Source organism: Trichosurus vulpecula, chromosome 8 (genome assembly GCF_011100635.1).
Source record: "Trichosurus vulpecula isolate mTriVul1 chromosome 8, mTriVul1.pri, whole genome shotgun sequence".
Classification (NCBI taxonomy): domain Eukaryota; kingdom Metazoa; phylum Chordata; class Mammalia; order Diprotodontia; family Phalangeridae; genus Trichosurus; species Trichosurus vulpecula.
In genome coordinates this window covers 55346725-55368479 of record NC_050580.1, presented here as the reverse complement: position 1 = coordinate 55368479, position 21755 = coordinate 55346725, and the positions used below count along the sequence as shown (strand labels likewise).

General features: G+C 38.7%; 1 protein-coding gene across 1 annotated transcript in view; it reads left to right on the top strand.

Annotated features, from left to right (window-relative positions):
• Positions 1 to 21755, top strand: part of P4HA1 (prolyl 4-hydroxylase subunit alpha 1) — a 64928-nt gene that overhangs the window by 26863 nt on the left and 16310 nt on the right. Inside the window, exons 5-8 of the mRNA XM_036734977.1 lie at positions 5786 to 5923; positions 17437 to 17676; positions 19588 to 19793; positions 21363 to 21539. Coding sequence (XP_036590872.1) covers positions 5786 to 5923; positions 17437 to 17676; positions 19588 to 19793; positions 21363 to 21539 — 761 coding nt within the window. The remainder of the gene's footprint in view (positions 1 to 5785; positions 5924 to 17436; positions 17677 to 19587; positions 19794 to 21362; positions 21540 to 21755) is intronic.

Below are 21755 nucleotides of genomic sequence, written 5' to 3'. Positions count from 1 at the left end.
AAAATAGAAATTCCTAGGATAGGACTCTGCATATGATGAGTCATCACTGATAAAGGATTTAAATCTGCTTAAGTATAAGATTTCCTTTGAAGCTTAGGAAAGGAAATCTAGCCTGTCTTCTAACCTCCCCAATTTTTCATTAGCTGCCTTGCTGATGTCATGATAGAAGTATGTGATACATTAGAGAGAAACAAGGTATCTTATCTTTGTTGTATTGTTGCTCATCTTATCATACTTTTTATGTATATTTCATGTAAGATGTTCTTATATAATCTTGAAGAAATTTGTGCTTATAGATTCCTGATTTAACATTCATTTTTAGTTCTGACTTTAGGAAATTGATTATATACACTGATTAGTTAAAACTTAGGTTCTTGAGATAAATTAAGGCTTTTAAAAAATTATTGATACTTTTCCTTTTTGCATTATCTACATTTCCCAGTCTGTCCCTCCCAGAGAACCATCCCTGATAGCAAAATATGAAAAAAAGAAGAAAAAAAGTAACACAAAACTAACATTTTAAAAATCTATCTTTATGTACAGTATCTCATACCCATTTCCCATTTTTGCAAAGTAGCAGGGGCAGGGGCGGAGTGAAAGATACCTTTTCATATTACTCTTTGGAGCACTATTGGTCATTTTGATTTCTCAGTGTCTAGTTTTAATCATTTTTGTTGGTAGTGTTTTTTCTATTTACATTATTATAGTCATTATATATATTGTTTTCTTAGTTTTGCTCCCCTCACTTTGTGTCATCCAATAGTAATTTTTCCAGGATTCTCTGTATTCCTCATGTAAGTGCAGTGAATAGAGTGCTGGGCTAGAGTTAGGACGACGTGAGTTCAAATCTAGCCTCAGACATTTAATAGCAGTGTCACTCTGGGCAAGTCAGTTAACCTTGTTTGCCACAGTTTCCTCATTTGTAAAATGAGCTGGAGAAGGAAATGGCAAACTACTCCAGTATCTTTGCCAAGAAAACCCCAAATTGAGTCACAAAGAATCAGACATGCCTAAAAAGCCTAAACAACAACATTGAGTCTTACAGCACAGTGATACTTCATTACATTCATATGCCACAATTTGTTTAGTCATTTCCATGGGGTGTATGGGGCATTCAGAGAGGACTAGCACCTCTGCTGAGAGGGCTTCTAAAGTATTTTTAAGGCTACTCATCAACCTTTGGTGTCCACGTTTCACCCACCTCTCACCTGTGGCCTCAAGAAGCTGTAGCATGTGCAGCAGCTGCATGCCCATAAAACAGTCTCAGCAGATGGGTTAAACTAGATGGAGGGTAACTGACAGGCCTCAAACCCATTGATGAGTTAGGGGGATATCTACCCCAATCATGTGAAGACATCCCCCAGTGGAATGGGTAGATAAGAACAATTTGTTCCAATGCCCACGAAGGTGGCTGAAGCAGGTGCTCTGGAGTGGTTAGAGCTTGGTCAGACATTGAAGACGCCGAGGTTACCCACTGCATCCTGGGCCATTGCCAGTCTTCCTGACTTTGATAAGTCTGGAAGAGAGAATAAGGCTGATGGCGTTGTGCAGCTCCACTTCACTTAGATCTGATTCATGAGCAAGCTTTGGTCCTCTTCAAAAATGAAAGACAAGCAAGAAGTCATTCCCATATTGAGGAGCATCTACTTTTCGCCTGATTCTTTGCTCCCACAAAAACTGGTACTCTAAATACTTTGGTGTAATTGGGGTCTTTTTGTTACTGGCCTTCTTGAGGTAGGTACCCAGTAGTGGAACCTTTGGGTTGAAAGTTGTGGACATTTTAATCACTTTCTTTGTATAATTCCAGATTGCTTTCCAGGATGGTAGTACTAGTCCACAACTCCATCCTGTATCTATTTTCCCATAATCCTCATCTTTTGCCATCTTTGCTAGTTTGCTGAATGTGAGGAAGAACTAGTGATTTGGATCATTCTTTCATATGGTTGTTAACAATTGGCAGTCTTCCTTTGAGGAATGTTTGTTAATATCCTTTGGCCATTTACCTCTTGTGGAATGACTTTTGGTCTTATATAAGACAACTAACAGAAACCCGTATCTTGGATATCAGAATCTTTTTAAAGACTTTTTTACTTCTAGAATGCCTGAAATCAAATCATGCCTAAAAACAACACTACTAAAGAATCTAGAAACATTTATTTTGGAGCCTAGATTTTATCTTGCCTAGCAGCTTCAAACTATCCTGAAAAACCTGTTGCCACAGAATCATACAATTTGGGAGCTGGAAGGGATCTCAGTGACCATACTCTAACCCATACATGAAAGGAATACCTGCTACTATAGCAAACCTGACAAATGGTAGCCTACCCTCTTCTTGAAGGCCTTCATTGTAGGGGAGCCCACCTCCTCATAAGGCAGCCCATTACGCTTTTGGACAGCTCTCATTGTTAGGAATTCTTCTTGATATCAAGCTTTAATTTGCATCTTTGCAACCTCCATCATTGCTGTTTCAGCCCTCTGGGGCCAAAGAGAATATATCTAATCCTTCTATTTAACAACCCTCTATATATTTGAGCATAGTGCTTGTGCCTTCCCCCATGTCTTCTCTTCTTCAGGCTAAGTATTCCCAGTTCCCTTTACCCCTCTTCATATGACATAAACCTCAAGGCCCTTCATCACCCTTGTTGCCATCCTTTGGGACATTCTCCAGTTTTTTATAAATCAGTGTTTTTCTCAAAGTGGTATCCAGAATTAAACACAGTGCTCTAGATATGTTCTGGATAGGTCAAGAGTTTACTTAGATATTCTTGGAAACTGTTCTCTGGGATAGTTTCCAGAAGCCATACATTTCTTAATGCAGACTAAGATTACATTAGGTTTTTGGGTTGCCATGTTGTACTCCTGACTCACTGAGCTTACAGTCCATTAAAGCCCCCAGATCATTTTTTTTAAAGAACTGTTGTCTAACCAGGCTTCCTCTATCCTATTCTTGTGAAGTTGGGTTTATTTTTTAAACCCAAGTGTAAGACTTCACATTTATCACTTATTAAATTACAAGTTATTACTAGATTTAGTCCAGTGGATCTTTTTAGGTCCTGACTCATCCATTGTGTTAGCTAATCTTCTCAGTAATATATGACTGACTCTGAGTCAGTGAAAAAATGAAAGCAGTGCAAAGCCAAGCACCAGATCCCTTGAGTCCTCCCCTGGAGACCTCCTGTCACATTGACAGAGAGCCATTCATGATGTTCCAAGAGTCTCACAATTCAAGTCAGTTCTGAATCTCTCAAATTGTGTTATTATCTGGTCCACAACTCTCTGTTTTCTCTATAAGAAAATAGTTTTATATGCTTTTATCAAATGCTTTCCTGAAATCTAGGCAAACTATATAGTGTTTGTCTAATGTATGAGGTTTAATAACTTTGTTAAAAGGGAAACAAGATTTCCTTGTCTAGCATGACCTACATTTTTTTAGCATGACCTATCCTTGATGACGCTGACTTGATGATTTATAATTACCGCTTCCCTTTCTAGATGTCCATTAACCATCTCTTTAATATTCTAGTCTAGAATTTTTCCAGGAATAGAGAACAGGCTTATATATACTCCAGTCTCTTCCCATTTTTTAAAATCAGGACAAGACTTGCTCTTTTGTAGTTCTGCAGTACCTCTCCTATTATCCATGATGTTTCAGTTATCACTGACAGTGGCTTTGCAGTCATGTCTACCAGTTGTTTCAGAATATGCTTCATCTGGGATTTGTCCATCAAGGACAGCCAGGTGTTCTCTTTCTGTTACCTTCCTAATCTTGAGTATCAGCTTCTTGTTAGCAATTTTTTGTTCTCTCATTTCTGGTGCAAAGGTCTTCTTTGTAGAGAAAAACCAGTTATTAGAGTCTAAGCAAAGATTCTATCTATTTTCTGTGATGTTCACTTTTCTCCCAACGTTGCTTAAAACAAAACAACAAACCAGATGCCATTAGCTTCCATGGCCAGCCTCATTTCACCACAAGTTTTAACACTTACGGAACTATTTTTTAGAGGATTATGCCTTGTTCTTATACCAGCCTCTTTAACTTGCTTTTGCTTCCGTCTTCTGTACATTTCTTTTTAAGGTATGTTAGTTGGTAAAATTTCCTGTGAATCCATAGTAGTCTCTTCAGATGTTTCTCATTTTTCTTTCTCTTTCAAATAGTTTGTGTGTCCTCAGAATTTCACTCTTGAGAATTTCTTACCCCTTCTGGGTTGATTTTCGCCTGTTGAATTTTAGTTTATGTGATTCTAACAGTCTTTCCTCTCCCTTTGGAGTCTTCTTTTTTTTTTCCCAAATCTATGGTACTCGTCAGACTACAACAAGATTTCCTCTCCTATCACTCCTCTTCTTTCCCCTTCTCTTACCCCTTCTACTTCAGTGATTTTCCCCATTGGTGAGAATTAGATCCAGAATAGGATTGCTCCTTGTTGGTTCCCTGCACATTTTGGAGGATGAAATTGTCGTTAAGTCAAGTTAAGAAGTCATTAGCTGCTCTTACTTAGAGAAGGAGAGGGGAGAACAGGTGTCTGAATAATTGAGGTCTCCAGTCACTACTATTTCATGGTTTATGACCTGTTTCCCCAAATGTCTCATCTGTTTTCCTTTTTTTTTTGGTCCAGGTGATCTGTAGTGTTGTTTGTCTTCAGTTGTTTTGAGTTGTATCCAACTCTTTGTAACCACATTTGGGGTTCTCTTGACAAAGATACTGGAGTGGTTTGCCATTTCCTTCTTTAGTTCATTTTACAGAGGAGGAACTGAGGCAAACAGGGTTGAGTGACTTGTCCAGGGTTATGCAGCAAGTAAGTGTCTGAGGCCAGATTTGAACTCAGGAAAATGAATCTGACATCAGTCCGGGCACTGTATCCACTGTGCTACCTAGATACCTTGATCTGCAGTCTACCCCATAGCAAAATCTTTTCTGTTTCTCCCTCTGACCTTCACCCAAATGCTCTCCACATATATTTTCCTCATCTGGTTCCTGGATTTCATTACATAAATTACATATTTTCCTAATATGTAATTGTGTCTTCCATCCCCTATCCCCACAATCCTATTTCTGTCCCTCTACCTGTCCTGTTTCTTTTGAATAAAGAATACTTATCTAGGGCCATATTTACTCATGGGTTTATCCAATGACTAAAATCTTAGTGAGACTTACAGGGTCAAATTTGTCTCCTTGATTTTGGTCTTCCACTTCCATTTCTCTATAGATGTTTGAGGTCAGGTGACTTACTACTGGCTTCTTTCTTGGATTTCTTCTTTTCCCCCTGTGAACCTATGGACATCTCAAAGGCTGTTCTTCCTTAACTGTGGCTGTGTAGGACATAAACAGGCAGTCTTCTCCCTCCCTACTTTTTAGTTTATAGCCCTTTTATTTATCAAAATTTGTTAGTAGACCAAAGAGTTTTTAGCTTAAAAACCACAAATTTGTTCCTCTTTCACAAATCCCTTATGATTGCACTTCCTGTTTTCTTGCCAAGCTATTATAGCCATCAATTCTCCAATGCTGAGTTGTAAGCCTGCTTTTATCCCTGTTGTAGGTGCTGATATGGAAGAGAGAGACTCAGATTTACTTCTGCATTCTATGTTAAACATACTACAGGATTTTGATCAGATGGCAGCAAACAATCACTTTCAGTGACTGAATTCTTAACAAATAGAAAGACTCTTTATTCTTTTATCTATATATACACTAGTGTTGATGGTCTTTACAAATCCATGTGCAAACTCTGAATTGATGAACTAAATAGAATCTGTAGGCTTAATCTTTCTCTCTCTCTCTCTGTTTTTCCAGGCTTCATTTCCAACCTGACCATTCAGAGACAATATTTCCCAAATGATGAAGATCAGACTGGAGCAGCCAAAGCCTTGTTGCGTCTCCAGGACACCTACAATTTGGATACAGATACCATCTCAAAGGGTAATCTTCCAGGTAAGATGAGCCTGTGCTTCTGCAAAACACCTGTCACCTGGCTGATTTACTCTGACAATGTGAAGAGCTTTTGTATTTTTCAGATCTGTAATTGATAGTATGAGTGGTAGTCTTGAGGCCTGAAATAACTTTCCTTTTTGTAGCACTTGATAGGTCGACTGCATGCTAGAAACTGACCTTAGAAGGCAAAATTGATTTAAAGAAATAAGAAAAAAAAACTTTTCCAGAATGTTTTTTCTTCTTCTTAGTTTTCCTGCTTTGTATAGAAGATTTCGAGGAAGTTGGCTATTATAATACATATATACCATGGTTCAAGACGGGACATGTGGCGGATATGCACAATCAGATTTTTTAAAAAGTGTTCTGCATTGTGCAGGATATCCTGCTTTTTTACTTATTTCTGGCAAAGGCCTCTATCCCCTTCAACTGCCAGCTGAGCCTGGGATATGAAGTCTCACTTTGCCACCACTCTATGCTTCTGGGGATTTCCTTTGTTCTATTGTTCAGAGAAATATGAAATTATACCTGCTGCCTCTGCTTAGATTAATGCTAAAGTGACCTTTTGAATTGGCTGATTTTATAATTTGAAAAGAATAGGGGAACTAGTTTTTTCCCAGCTGAAAAAATTGAGGTCATCTGCTGTGAACTTCCTCTTCCCCCCATCCTATCACTCAAATCCTTCCAATGACTCTCTCTCCTCCTTCACCTGTTTCACATGATGAAGTTGGCTTACTCCTTACCAAGGCCAACCCATCCCATTCCATCTGGTCTCTTCCAAAAGATTCCCACTCTCCCCATTATCCCCACTCTTTTACTTACTTTCAGTCTCTCTCTCTCTACTGGCTCTTTTTCTACTGCCTACAAACATGCCCCTGTCCCCCATGCTGAGAAAACCCTCACTTAATCCTTCCATCCCTGCTAACTATTGTCCTCTATCTCTTTGGCCCTAAATTCCTCTTAAAGTCCATCTACAATGAATACCTCCACTTTTTCTCCCCTTAACCCTTTATAGTCTGGCTTCCAATCTTATCACTCTACCAAAACTGATCTTTCCAAAGTTACTCAAGATCTTTCAGTTGCCAAGTCCAGTGGTCTTTTCTCTGTCCTCATTCTCCATGACCTCTCTGTAGCCTTTGACACTGCTGATCATTCTCTCTTCCTTGATTTTCTCTTCTGTCTAGGTTTTCAGGACACTGTGCTCTCCTGGTTATCCTACATCTCTGACTGTTCCTTCTTGCCTTCTTTGCTGGATTCGCCTCTAGATCACACCCTCTAACCTTAGGTGTCCCTCAAGGTTCTGTCCTGGGCCCTCTTCTCTCCTTCCTCTATACCATTCCCCTTGGTGATCTCATCAGCTCCAGTGGATGTAATTACCATCTCTTTGCTGATGATTCTCAAATCTACCTTTTCTGCCCCAATCTCTGCTGACCTTGAGTCTTATATCTCCAACTGTCTTTCAGGCATCTCAAATGGGATGTCCAGTTGACATCCTAAACTCAACATATCCAAAAGGGAACCTCTTATCTTTCCCCCAAGACCTCCTTCCCCTTCTTACCTTCTCTATTACTGCAGAGAACAACACCGTCCCCCAAGTCCCTCAGGCTCCTAACTGAGGAGTCAACCTGGATTCCTCACTATCTCTCACTCCCCTTCGCCCCCCAGGGTTCAAGCTGTTGCCAAAGCCTGCCAATTTTACCTTGCAACATCTTTCATACACGCCCACTTTTCTCCTCTGATGCTGCCACCGCCCCCGTACAGACCCTTATCCCCTCACACCTGGACTACTGCAATGGCTTGCTGGTAGGTCAGCCTGCCACAAGCCTCTTCCCACTCCAGTCCTGTCTCTGTTCAGCTACTAAAGTGGTTTTCCTAAAGTGACTTTGTCAATTCCTACTCAGTAAACTCCAGGAGCAAAACCAAAATGCTCTGGTAGGCAGTCAAAGTCCTTCCTAAACCTCCTACCTTTCCAGTCTTCTTACACTTTATTCCCCCACCTGTACTCTGTGATCCAGTGACATTGGCTTCGTGGGTGTTCTATGAATAAGATAGTCTGTCTCTGAGCACCAGGAACATACCCTAGAATACTCTGCCTTCTCTATTATGACTGCTGACTCCTCTTAAGTCCCAAGTAAAATCTCACCTCCTACAGGAAGCCTTCCCTAACCCCTCTTAATTCCAGTGGCTTCCCTCTGTTAATTATTTCCTGTTTCTTGTATATCGTTTGATTTATATATTTGCGTATTGTCCCCCACATTAGATCGTAAGCTTCTTGAGAGCAGGGACTGTTTTTTGCCTCTTTTTGTTTCCTCAATGCATAGCATAGTGCCTGGCACATAGTATGCACTTATTTTTTATTGAAGTGAATTGAACGGAATAAAGGTTACATTTTCTGCTTATCTTCTCATTTCAGAGGAGTACCAGGTGAAAACACTAATCCCAATGTAATCAAAGGTTCATGATAGTTTAGAAATGTGTGAATTTTGGTTTTTTGCTCTATTAATATACTTTCCTTTTTCTGATAAGAAGAATGACTACTTGTTGTAAAAATTAACTTTTGGTTCCATTGTTTCCTGTGAATTTTCTAAGTTGCTTGTGGTTTATAATTAGTGTTTGAAACATTCATTATTGGCTGAATGGCTGAATAAGTTGTGGCATATGATTGTGATGGAACACTACTGTGATGTAAGAACGAACAGGTTGATTTTGGAAAAACATGGAAAGATTTGCATGAAACAGTGTAGAGTGAAGTGAGCAGAACCAAGAGAACATTGTATACAGTAACAGCAGTAATGTTCAAATAGTGACTGAATGATTAAGCCATTCTGAGTAATATGAACATTCAAATCAACTACAAAGAATTTATGAAGGAAAATGTTACCCACCTCCAGAGAAAGAACTGATGTATGGAAGTATGTATTGTAGAGTTTAATATATGTAGCTATATCAAATGTTGGCCTTCTCTAATACTGGGTTGAGAGGGAGGGAGAAAGACAACTAACAGCTCAAAATGTAACACCCCCCCCTCTCAAAAAAGGGAAAGAGACATTTGTCATTATCCATCCAGATAGGACAAACTCTTGGTTTAATATACAACTTTATTGTTGATTCTATCCACCGACAGCTCAATACCTTGTCTTAGTGATATGTTACTGAGGTTTTTTTGATTTAGGGAATTTTAACTCATTACTTAAGTTCATCCATGTTGAGAAAGTCATTTGTTTCTATTTGAGAAACATTTTTTAAAAATTTGTACTCTCATGTTACTTATTTTTCTGTAATTTTTTGTATTGTAAACTTAACATCCAAAAGAAATATTATTAAGCAGAATGAAATTTCTAAAGTTAAAATCATTTAAATTTTTCCTGAGGGAAAAATACAGTTTTAACCATAGGAACAATAGCATTCATTTGCTCTTCGTCCCATTTTGAACCCATGGTGCACTCTTGCCTCTTCTTTTAATATGATTGCAGCCAATAGTTTTGATTCTTTTGACTCTGATTTTGCATCATTTTATATATTTAACTTCCGATGTTTTTACACATTTTGCTTTAACATTTTTTATGGTGCCATGATATTAATATATTTCATGGAATCTGTGATCTTAAAAAATGGTCATTCCATCCAACAGTGCACATTGCTCCTCATCTGTCATGTCTTCCTGGGTGACTCATGTTCATGTCCTTTTTCCATAGGGGTCTGCTCAACACACTGGGAGCTTCTAGATTGTTTGACATTGAATGGACACTGGTGAAGGACATAGGCTGCCCGTCAGTCATCCATTGCTTCTACTATCTGTCTAGCTATGTTCCTTTTCTGGTCATCCATCTCTGGTATTCTTTATGCTCTTCCCCTGCACGTTTCTTGATGGTGATAGGTTGTAATTTGTTTGCTCCTACTGGGTCCCTCGTTAGTCATTGCTCTTCAGATGATCTATGGTTTCAGAGATGGGTGTTCTGTGATTTGCAGCTGTATAGCCCCACCGGAAACATGACTAAAATGGATCTGCAATCTCCTTAATTTGGGAGTTTCTGCCCATAATCTAGATCATCCCCATTCACACCTGTGTTCATGTCTTCTCAAAAGTTTGACATAAGGAGACCTTCCTTGCTTTCTTTCTCTTGCCATTTGGGGAAAGGAGAGAACAACTCTGCCTGTCCACCTGTCATCCCTCATTCCTGCCACACGAGTAGCCCATCTTTTCTTCCTTGATGGTATCTTTACTGTTGTTCTTCATAGGAGTTCTCTGTTGGTTCTGTGTTTCAGTGCACTCACATCCATCTTATGCCTCTCCATTGTTCTCTTTGTGATAGTTACTTTTAGTTCTTCAGAAGTAGTTGTGTTCTGTGTCTCATTGCTATATAGTGACACTGGTAGAATGTTAATATTGAAAAGATGGGCCCTCATGGAAAGCCTGGGGTTAAGGAAAGGAGCTTTGCCCTTTTCCCAGGACAATCCATGTCACTTCCTTTCTGTCCATTTTAGGCTCCAATTCATTGTCCAACATCAGAGTCTATCAAGGAGAAATGTGTTGGTGAGCCAGATCTGTGGGTTGTATATACAATTGTATATCTGGACAGCAGATTTTCTTCATCTGCTCAGTTTTTTTCTATGTGAATAGTTAGACTGAACTTGTGAGAATATAGATCTCATTTAGGTGGTTCTGTAACATTCTGAGGCTTCATTTAGTTAATATAATGTCAACCACAAACAGGCATCTCTGAAGGAGCTCACCTCCCATTGGCAGTCCTTCTTCAATTTGTACTCTCTGCTGAACATCCTATATCAGGTCAGACAGCTTTGACAAGGAAATGTCTTATTTTTTTATTTTTTATGCTTTGCTATCTATTAATATTCTGTGTCATTGAACAAGTTTATCTGTTGTCTTTTAAGCAATCTTGACATACATTGGAAGAGGAGAGCCTATAAAGATGGTAGCATTTTGCTGTAGAGAAGCAAATGCTTGTTTATATTCAACGTACAACAAACACAGTATATACTTGTGTTTTTTGTACCTTTCAGTCAGTTGTGTGACTATAAAGTTCTGGCCGGCTATAGGTTATCATTTATGAAAGCTTCCTCTTCCCTTTTCATGCGTTCATGAAAGATTCACCCTATGCATGTGCAGATTATTCTCCTAAAATTTTTGTTGAGTTGGGAAAGTAGACATATGGATTGATAGTTTTGGTATTTTTTCTGATGCCCTTTTTGATAACAGGGTCCATGACTTTTTCTAAACCTTTGACATATTCTACTCTTTCTTACATCTTGAAAATGACTCCATCAGTGTCCTCAGAACTGTGTTGCCTCCAGCATGGACCTCCTCTGTGTTGCCTGTTCTAGTCCAGCTACTTTTCCCATCTTTGTTTTCTTCAGAGCTATTTTTACTTCTCGTGCAATACATCAGGGATGTTAGGGTCCAAATGTTGGTGTTTCCACTGTCATTGATAGGGAAATTTGTTGTAGAACTCTCTCGATAATATCTCTTCAATTTATTTTGTTCATTGTTCTTTTTCTTGTTTTATGTTTAAACGTCCTTGGGGTATGCTGCCTTAGGTGGATCTCTTATCACACTTTTTTAGACTTGTTTTTAATTCCAGACGTCTCATTGTTTGAGCTGCTACTGTTCAACAGTATTTTACCATCCTCCTCTGTAATATTTCACAAATGAATTTGTATTCTTGTGGTTTCCTTGACCTCCAAATCTATCTGCCTGGTAAGAGAGAGCAAGTGTATGGTAGCTGACAAGGTTTCTAAGCTGCTTTGCCTCATTGTGGCAATTGGCGTACATCTGTTAAATTTCCTTAGCAAATGATGATAGTCTCTGTTGATGTCTGTTCTTCTTATCCATTTTGTGTGTGTGTCAATAACTTGTTTAAATAGACCAGATTTGGAGTTGTCTCAATTGCAAATCATTACTTTATTTATATTCTTTTAGGTTGGTATTGATATTGAGCTTTTTCTGATTCAATAGTCTAACTGTATGAAACTGATTTAGAAGTGATTCCTGCAGTTGTTTCCTGTCTGCCAAAATAGAGCTAATTATGATTAACTTCCTCGTTTGTGGTGTTATTTAGTATTCGTCGTGCTCATTGCCTTCTGACAGTCTTCCAGAAGAATGCACTCATGATATATGTGTAACATTTCTCATAATGATCTTATAAGCCTTTTACAAAACTCTCTTGTTTCTTACTCTTGAATTGTGTTTGTGAATATCTTGCACAGTCTTCTGTTTTACACAGCTTTGCATTTAAGTCGCCATATCGAAGTTTATGTTGATTTAATTTGGAAAGTCTCGACAAGGGCCTTGTTTGTCCTTTGATGCCTTTTTTTTTTTTGCCACATTCATTTTCCAGTATATTCTCAATGGGTTTTTTGAAGAATTTCTCCACCTGCTGACCTTTGTGCAACAGATATGGCAATTAATTCATAGTGGTCATTTTGCAAATATGTGTTGTGGGTACAGCAAAATGAGATGACCAGGTGGCCCATGAAAAGTGCCTTCTTGCTTTTAATGCATGACAAAATAATTCCACCAATTCCCTTATTTTTGCTATGTAAGTTAATGTGAAACATCCTTCTGTTTAGCTGCAACTTTCTTTAGTCTTCTCATTTAATTTGTAGTAAGAATGTAAAGACTGATATGACTGAGTTCCTTAAGTAGTATATCTAGCCATTCATCTAAATGTAAGACAAAAATCTTACATTTAGAATGCCAGTAGCTAGATCAGTATTTATATGTGGTCTAAAAATGAATTATTCTCACTACCCTCTGTTCTTCTTTCTCTTGCTTTGTCACTGTGAAAATATAAGGGAACTATGAAGGACAGAGGCATTAGTATTTTTCTTTGTTTCGTGGGTTGCCATGGCCAAAGAACTCTCACCAAGGGACCTGCTAAGAAGTGATAAGCCTCTTTGTATTTATTTAGCGGCCCGATCCTCTGAAAGTGGATGGTTTGTGGCTAGGACCATACCTCTGAGGTTTTTCCAGCACAGTGTAGCACTTGCTAAAGTTTACACTCAGCTTGAAGAGCCTTTTAGAACTCAGAGCCACCCACACACCACAATGAGGCATCAGATTAGGAGTTTGTGGAGGCACATTAATATACCTTAATTTATTCAACTTTCCCTAATGGTTGGACGTGCATGTTGTTTTTGTGCCTGCCTGCCCTCCAGACAGGTAAAGTGACTATCGATATTTTTGTATGCAGGTTCTTTTTCCCTTTCAGTAATGTTCTTGGGATAGAATTCCAGTAATAGGACAACTGAGTCAGTTTTGTGACATTTTTCAAAATGTTTGTATTTGCCTATAGTCTTCCCCTGTTGCACATCAAAGTGAGTTTTCGTCGTGTTCATATTTTGCTAATTTCATGACTAAAAGATAACATATTTCAAATAAAAATTTTTTTCATCATAATGTCCCATATTTACTAGAACATTGGATTCACATATTGTAGGTAAAACTTGAATAAACTAAAAAAGCATCACCTGAAAGAATACATCTTTTTTTTAAAAAACTAGATGATTTATAGTTAGCTAAAACATGATACACAGCTACATTGTAGTTGTTTATTGACTCTCTGTGGCCCATTGACCTATAATGCACCCCTATGTAACCACTGTCAACAATTTACAGTTTTAGCCAAATATGGTTTACCCTTACATCTCCTCTCCCCAAATAAATGCAAATCAGTTTTGCAGTATTTATCCTCAGAAGATACAGACCTGTGATAATAACTTGACTTTGTGTCTGGGCCTGTATTTGTGACTGGTACTGCCCAGGTGCTGGTTGGGGACTTCCAATGGCAGGAAAGGATGAAGTGATCCGTGAAGCTACAGGGGAGTGTTGCCCTGGAGAAGCCCGAGACTGGTGCTGCATGTGTTGCATTTGCTGCTGCTGCATTCGTTGCAACTGGATATTCTGTAGCTCTTGCTGCATTTGGTGTTGACGGATTCATGGATTTGTTGCTGTTTTGTGTGGTGTTGAAAATGCTGCTGTTGCATTTGTTATTGGATTTGCATCTGTTGTAGCTGCTGCTGCTGCAACTATATATGATGTTGTTGGGTTTGCGCTGAGATGGTGCGGCAACCATGGCTGTTTCCAAACAGATAATTAATGAAGCTGAAATGTTTGTTGGCATGTTGGCTGCAGTGGTAAGGGTAGCTATAGTCCAATTCATTGGCAATCTCATGGTTAGCCATTTAGGAACAATTACCCTGGGAAGTGACTGTGAACGAGTCTGACATTGGTGCATGTTGAGAAAGAGGAGAAGGGAGGATGATAAATTAGTAGACGCCAGAGCCTGCTGTAATTGTCTGTGCTTCTGCCATTCTGCAGCAGCCTTGGAAGCAAGACTTGCTTGATAAGCAGCAAGTGCCTTTAGGTTTTCTTTCTTGGCAGCATCAGTTCTCCTTTCACATCCCTGCTTTTGTCTTTTACCCAGGCTCTCCCACTTTGATGCTGCTGTTTTTGAGACCTCTCCAAAGGTTGCGTTGGGGTTTTGACCTTTAACTGTAGCTTTTGTGTCTCTGAAGAATAGCGCATAGGCTGACACCGGTTTCTGTGGCTCATTGAAATCTTTCTTCTTTGGAATTTTGGGCTTCTTGCCAGAATCTGGAGTAGCTCTTCTCTCTCCAATGGCTCTTTCTCATCTGCATCATCTTCATTGATAGAGCTTGATGGGAAAGGAGTTACTGATTTGCTCTTGGGGGGTGAAGGCAATGTGTGAGACATAGTAGGGCCCCCTAAATTTAATCCGCGTTGGGCACTGAGCTGAGGCCAGTTAAGGGATGTGAGGTGGGCAGCAGGCACAATTCCAGAATGAACATTATTATCATATGGACAATAGACCTCATGATCAAGGAGTGAGCTTGATGATATGACAGCATGCTCCATATGCAATACATTGCCATGGATTGTAGCATCCTGTTCCACAAGGTTACTTGATACTGTAATAGAAGGAAGATTCAAGGTTTGAGGAGAAACTGAGATGTAAATTCATTTCCTTATGCAGGAAGTGGATCACTGAGGCCTCGAAAGGGTAACAGTACATCTGACATTCCCAAGGTCTGACTCTGGAGGTGGAGTCGTTGGTGGGACTTTAAACTCTTCCTCCCCAAGGCTTAGAGTATAGAATGTCTCACTGGCGGCAAGGAAGGCATCATTTGCTTTAGCTGTATTTATACAGTTATTATTTCCCAACTTCCGAGTCAGTCAGCATCAAGGTTATGTTTTAAGGGAGACAGTATTGTTGTTCTTCATAATGTGAACTTCAGAAGGTGCTCCTTTTGTCTGATGGGTGGGTGACTTGCTGTAGGTGTAGTACTGTTCACATATGGTTATTATTGATTTGTGTTTTTCCTTTCAAAAATAGTCTTGAGGTCCTTAGCCCAGTTCTCCATAGGGCAGGATGTATTACTTCTCAGCTCCTTGTTAACTCTAAATGTGAGACCTTTATCAGGGATATTTATCAGAAGTGTTGTTTTCCCAGCCCATTTCTTTTCCTTATTTTAGAAGCGAAGCTTTTTGTTCTAAAAATCAGATCCATTAATTTTTTTGTAAGTTCAGTAGTTTCTCCAATTTTTTTGTTAACACATTTTTCTCACCACAATTGACACAAGCTTCTTGAAGGCAGGGAGCAAAGACCATTGGTCATTTTGTCTTGTGCTTTGTACATAATTAGAGCTTAATAAGTGCTTTCTCATCCCTTTTCTCAGGTGAAAGTGAACTATCTTAAAACTAGATGTTTGGTAGTTAATACTTTGTTGCTGAGTTCACTTCAATATCCTATAACCAAAAGATTAAAAAAGCAAAATGGTGAGCCTAAAAGAAACTTTCTTTTTAGGCTCCGGGGACACAACAATTTCCTTAATTTCTTTTAGAAAAGCCTTAGATTCCCTGTAGGCTCCAGGAGTAGGGAATGATAAATAATAAACAATTAGCAAAATGATTTTAGTTCGACTGTAAGACTCCTGCCGACTCTTGATTTGTCTCTTCCCTGGAAACAGATAATGTAATTGAACTTTATTTCTAGGTTTAAATAAACATGAGAAACTGCTAAGCAAATATTTCTTTATCATATTTTGAAAACACTTTCTGAAGGCTTTATTTGTAGAGTTAATTTCTACCTACTTTAATTTCTGCCCATAACTGGGTAAAGACAAAAAGTAAAACATACTGTCCTCTCTAGAAGTTATATATTGCTTCATAATGTCATAGCTTGACTAAATTGCAATTCTGAACCAGCTCAAGAAGCTTTCAACCCTTTATCTCCAAAACAAAATAATAGTAAACCTAGTTACAGTGAGTTCCTGACGTATTGTATTTAATCCCAGACGCTGGCTCTGTTGAACAGATTTTTAAAACAAGCCATAAACTCCTTTTTCTTCTATCCCCTTTATAAAAGTCAGCTTATTCAACAGATACAGAATTGCCTGCCTTCTCAAATAAAATTCTGATTAGCCTGCCTTTGATGATTTTTTTTTTCTCATTTTACCTTCCCTTGGTGCAAATATGCTTTCTTCTAAGTTTAGCTTATTCTCTGAAGCTCTCTTAGGGTGGAGGGGGGGGGGATACATTATGGTGAGCACTTCTCTGTTAGGCCGAGGTACAGAAACAGTTTTTGTTTTATTGTTTTCTCTCACATGCCAGACGTTCTTTTCTTTGTCATCAGAGTTTATGCATCTTGTCTCTCCCCGTTAGGTGCTAAATTGTAGTAACAGAAAGGAAAATACATAATTTTCTCTGCAGGCTTTTCATTGAGCATTCAGAGAGGCCCCTGTGGAACATCCATTTCTCTAAGTGAAAGCCTTATTTCAGAAATGAGCTGTCTTGGCTTCTCGAGGAGAGGCAGCAGAGGCAGTTGAGTCAGAGCACCTGGATTTTAATCTTGACTTTGTTCTCTGCTCCTCCCTGGTATGGTCAGTGTGGTGTAGGGAGAAGAGGGCTGGCCTTGGAATTAATCTCTCTGAGTTTCAGTTTGCTAATCTATACAACTGGCATCGGGATACCTTTAGTACCTAACTCATGGGCTGAGGAGGTGATATACATAAAGTGCTTCAGTGACTTTAAAGCATTATTAAAATGCTAGCTTCCTTTTGTGACTTTGGGCAATTCACTTAACCTTCCTGGGCCTCAGTTTCCCCCTTTATAAAGTGGGAGGGTTAGACCATTTGATCTCTAAAGTTTTTCATTTCTAAATACTGTGATCTTCTCCTCTGCCTTCAAGCTGCTTTGAGCTAACAAAAGCTACATATCTAGTAAATATAACATTTTATGTTAGTATCAGAGCTCCCTGTGTGAATTAAGAGGAACAAAATGGTGGTACTGTGCTCAGATAAGCAACACGTTTTAATGTCAGTGGCATATTAACTCCAGGAGATCTATTAAACATCTTAGGAATTTAAGAAAAAATGTTACTTGTTGTACCTACTTAAAGGATTCTGTTGTGGAAAATAGAAGGACAAACGCTTGTGGTTTAAGACTCTTTGTATCATGTGCTTTGTTCTTTTTGTAGGAGTGAAACATAAGTCTTCTCTGACAGCTGAGGACTGCTTTGAGTTGGGCAAGATAGCGTACACAGAAGCCGACTACTACCACACTGAGCTGTGGATGGAACAAGCATTAAAGCAGCTGGAGGAAGGAGAAGTGTCCACCCTGGACAAAGTCTCAGTTCTAGACTATTGGAGCTATGCAGTCTACCAACAAGGGCACTTGGAGAAGGCTCTCATGCTCACCAAGAAGCTTCTTGAACTGGGTAGGCTGGAACTGATCCTATTCTGAAGTTAGTTATTTCTGACCTGGCTTACTCTGACTTAGGGGAGCTACCTGCCCCATTTTTCCCTTTCACATTCTCAAAAGACATTCCTAGGGAACAGTTTTGATAAAACTAGGTAATGCCACTCTGTTAAAGACTGCCTGAGTTTCTCTAACCTTTTCTCTTAAGGAATTTCATAATCACATTGTAAGATGGCCTATTCAATCTAAAACTAATGCTATATTAAACTATAGCCTGCTTCCTAATTTTTATGGGTATAGAGTTTGGTATGGGGTTTTTGTTTGATATATGGTACTTTTCTTCAAAATTACATTGACTTAAAATAGATTTTCCTACTGTCAGTACTTTGAATTTAAAAATAAATTATGACAGTCCTAATGATATGGGAGAGATATAGCATATGGGTTTAATCTTTAAGTAGTTATAATTATTAACACATCATGATGTGTATTATATATAACAGTTGTACTGTTTATATTATGTAATATAAATGCCTAATTCTTAAACATTTTATTAGTTTAAAAAATGGGGTTTAGATCCTGTGACTCAATTTAGGTTGCCATATTTATTAATTTTACTGTCTTTATAAAAGAAGTGAGGTTTGCTTTCTGCAGAACCAGAGCTCTAGGATTCTCTTGAAGTTTGTTTTGCTGGAAATTTGGTTCCCATTTCCTTCCTACTATCTTTGTTTTGCACATGCATCACTGTTACTTGGCAGGGCATGTAGCATAATGTAAAAGTAACCCTTAAAATTCAGAAAGTGTTTTCGCTTTGAACTCTTTCTTAACGGAGAGTAGTTGGAGTCTTAAATATCGTGGATAACATCTGAACAATGATCACAAGTCATTTTATAATCTGGATGATAGATACAGGTTTCTAGACTTGTTTTTACTTGTATGATATCTATTTTTATCTTCAAAAGTTTCAACCCCTCAGCCTTGAAAGTAGCAGGCAGCTCTGACTAGAAATTCTGTGGTAGCTATTGGCTTTTAGCTTATCTGGAAGTTATGAATTTAACTTAATTTCCTCTTCCTTCTTGAAATGTTGGGATTAAAATGCTCCTAGAATTCAGAGGTAGGCCAATTCTAATATCATTTATTTGTGGTGGCAGTTGCTTTTTGACCTCTGCCCAGTATTTTCTTTGTACTTAAATAAGATCTGTGACTTTTGTCTGTATGACATTCCTTTCACCAACACAGATTGCAAACCCTCTGTGGCTTTGTAGATTGTCTTTAAGAGTTGCTGAAAAAAAAATTTTCATCCCATTATTGCTGTCCTGGTGATTAGTCTCTCTGAACTTAGCTACGGAGGCATAGTGGTATGATGGAAAAGATGGTAATGGAAAGTGTTGGATTTGAAGTCAGAGGACGCAGCTTTGGATCCACTCCCTCCATGACCTTAAATAGTTCACTTAACCTTTAAGGCCTCAGTTTCATCATTTGTAAAATGATCTCTAAGATCCCTTTGAGGCCTAAATCTTTGACCCTAGGTTGGTCCTTTGATAGACGTTGGTGGACCAAAACTTGAAGTCATTGTATTTCAGTGTAGGACCTACCAGAGGCTGTGCTCCACTAGCATAGCCTTTTGGGAGCCCAGGGTCACCTCTGTGACTTAATGAAGCATCAGAATGAGAGATGTTAGTAGACAGAATCCCACATACTGATGATTTTTTTTTGTCTCAGAAAAATTATTTCCCTTGTTCTGGACACAACCAAGTTGGGAAAGCCTTTCTTCATTGATAACCAAAGAAGTTGTGGTTGAATAAATTTCCAAAGTAGAAGTGTAGTGCTTGTGAGCCTGAAGTAAATGCTTCTCTTTCAGGACTGCCGTGTTATTACAATATGCTGATCCTTAAACATCTATGGTCTGTCTTTCTTACTATGTTACTAGATCCTGAACATCAGAGAGCCAATGGAAACTTGAAGTATTTTGAATATATAATGGCTAAAGAAAAAGACTCTAATAAATCTACCACAAAACCTGCTGACGACCAACCTGAGCAGGAAAGTGCTTCTAAGAGAAAGGAACGTGCCAAGGATTACCTGTCCGAAAGGCGGAAGTACGAAATGCTGTGCCGTGGGGAGGGTCTCAAAATGGTAAAGTGGAACAGCCAATTTGTGTGTGTGTGTGTGTGTGTGTGTGTGTGTGTGTGTGTGTGAGAGAGAGACAGAGAGAGAGAGAGATTTTTTGAAAAAAGAGGCACCTGAAAGTGCTAGAAATTGATATTCAAAGCATCATACTACAGGAAAGGTCAAAAATGCTTTTATACCTAGAGAATAGATATTAAAGTAGCTGCCCAGATAGAAATTTTTCTTATAATAATGAAAATGACCTCTATGAATTTGTAAGCATAACATTTTTGTTACCCCAGTCAGCCTATATGACAAAGATTATTTAAGCCATTTCTAGTGTAGGTCCATAGGGACCTTAGCATAGCTTTGCTATACTTCATTTGGGGTCTGTCAACAGGCATTTATTAATTATCTGCTTGTTGTAGACAGGATAGTAGGTGCTGGGATGCAGAGTCCTCAAGGACTTCCTTACATTCTATTTCAAAGACAGATTCAAGTAGGATAATTTAGGAATTTCACGCATCATACTAGGTAGCATGGCTCTTAGTAGCATCACCCATAGAAGGATAGAATCATGAAATTGGAAGGGATCTTTCTGCCAGAATCCTGTCTTGCAGTATCCTGGACAGGTGATTATCCAAAGTGTCTGAACATTTAGAGAGGAAATTCACCTTAAATGGTAGGTAGCCCGTTCTGGTTCACAGAGTTCTGTTCCCTTGGGACATCCACCCACTGGTCCTTGTTCTGTCCGAATCCTCTGGAGCAGCATAGAACAAATACTCAATTCAGTCAACAGGCACCTATTTTGTGAAGGGTCCTGTGAAGTGCTATCTGTACAAAGTCACAGATGAGAAGCTTAGGTTCAAGAAGCTTCTATTCTATGGGGGGGATGGTATGCATGGATAAGCAAGTATAATAGGATATAAGGAGAGAGGGAGAGAGAGAAAGAGAGAGAGAGAGAGAGAGAGAGCGCGAGAGCGTGCGCGTGAGCGAGCTCAAGCACTTTAACAGTGGGGAGTGGGAAGGAGGAAATGATAAAGTCCTTGAATAGAAGGTGGCACCTGAGCTGTGCTTTGAAGGAAGCTGAGGAGTCCATTGGTCAGAGAGAGTACATTTCAGACATGAGGCACAGCCTTTGTAAAAGCACAGAGGTGGGAGATGGAATCCCATGGGTGGAAAACCACTAGTAGAGTGGGTTGAAAACCAAAAGGAAGTACTGCTTTATAATAAGGAAGCTGCCCAATTACTATGAAGGAATCTTTGACACCTGGAATTTTATTTTGATGAAAAACACCTATTTCTTCCTTCATTGCCATCTTCCTTCTCCACAAAAACAAGCAAAAACTCCTTAACAAAATTGATTTTTTGTTCTGAAAGTCAGGTTGTTTTTAATGTAAAGAAGACTTACTATTTATCAAAGCTTTTTGAGATGGTCTTATTATATGAGAAATAACCTTCCCTTATCAAAGTAAATTCAGTTTACCTGGGAATTTCTTACTTAGCCCTGTATCCTTTCTAGGGATTGAGTATTTATTGCTATTCACAATACATTGTTTTCTTATGTTTTCCCATTTCTTTCACCTTTATTTTCAGACCCCTCGGAGACAGAAGAAACTTTTCTGCCGCTACCATGATGGAAATCGGAACCCTAAGTTTATTTTGGCCCCAGCCAAACAAGAGGATGAGTGGGATAAACCTCGCATTATTCGTTTTCATGAAATAATTTCTGATGCTGAGATTGAAGTTGTTAAAGACCTAGCAAAACCAAGGGTAAAAATTTCATTTGAATTTTTTGGAGTTTTATAGACAGTGCCATGTGTGTAAGAACTCGGTTTGGTTTTTTGAAGACTGATATAATTTTATAGCAGTTTTTTTTTCATTTGTAAGACTTTGAGAATGAATTGAACTAGATTGTAACTTTAATCTATTTTTGTTGGGTTATGGCTTAACCTAAACTGGAATCTTAGCAAAACACATAACTTCTTA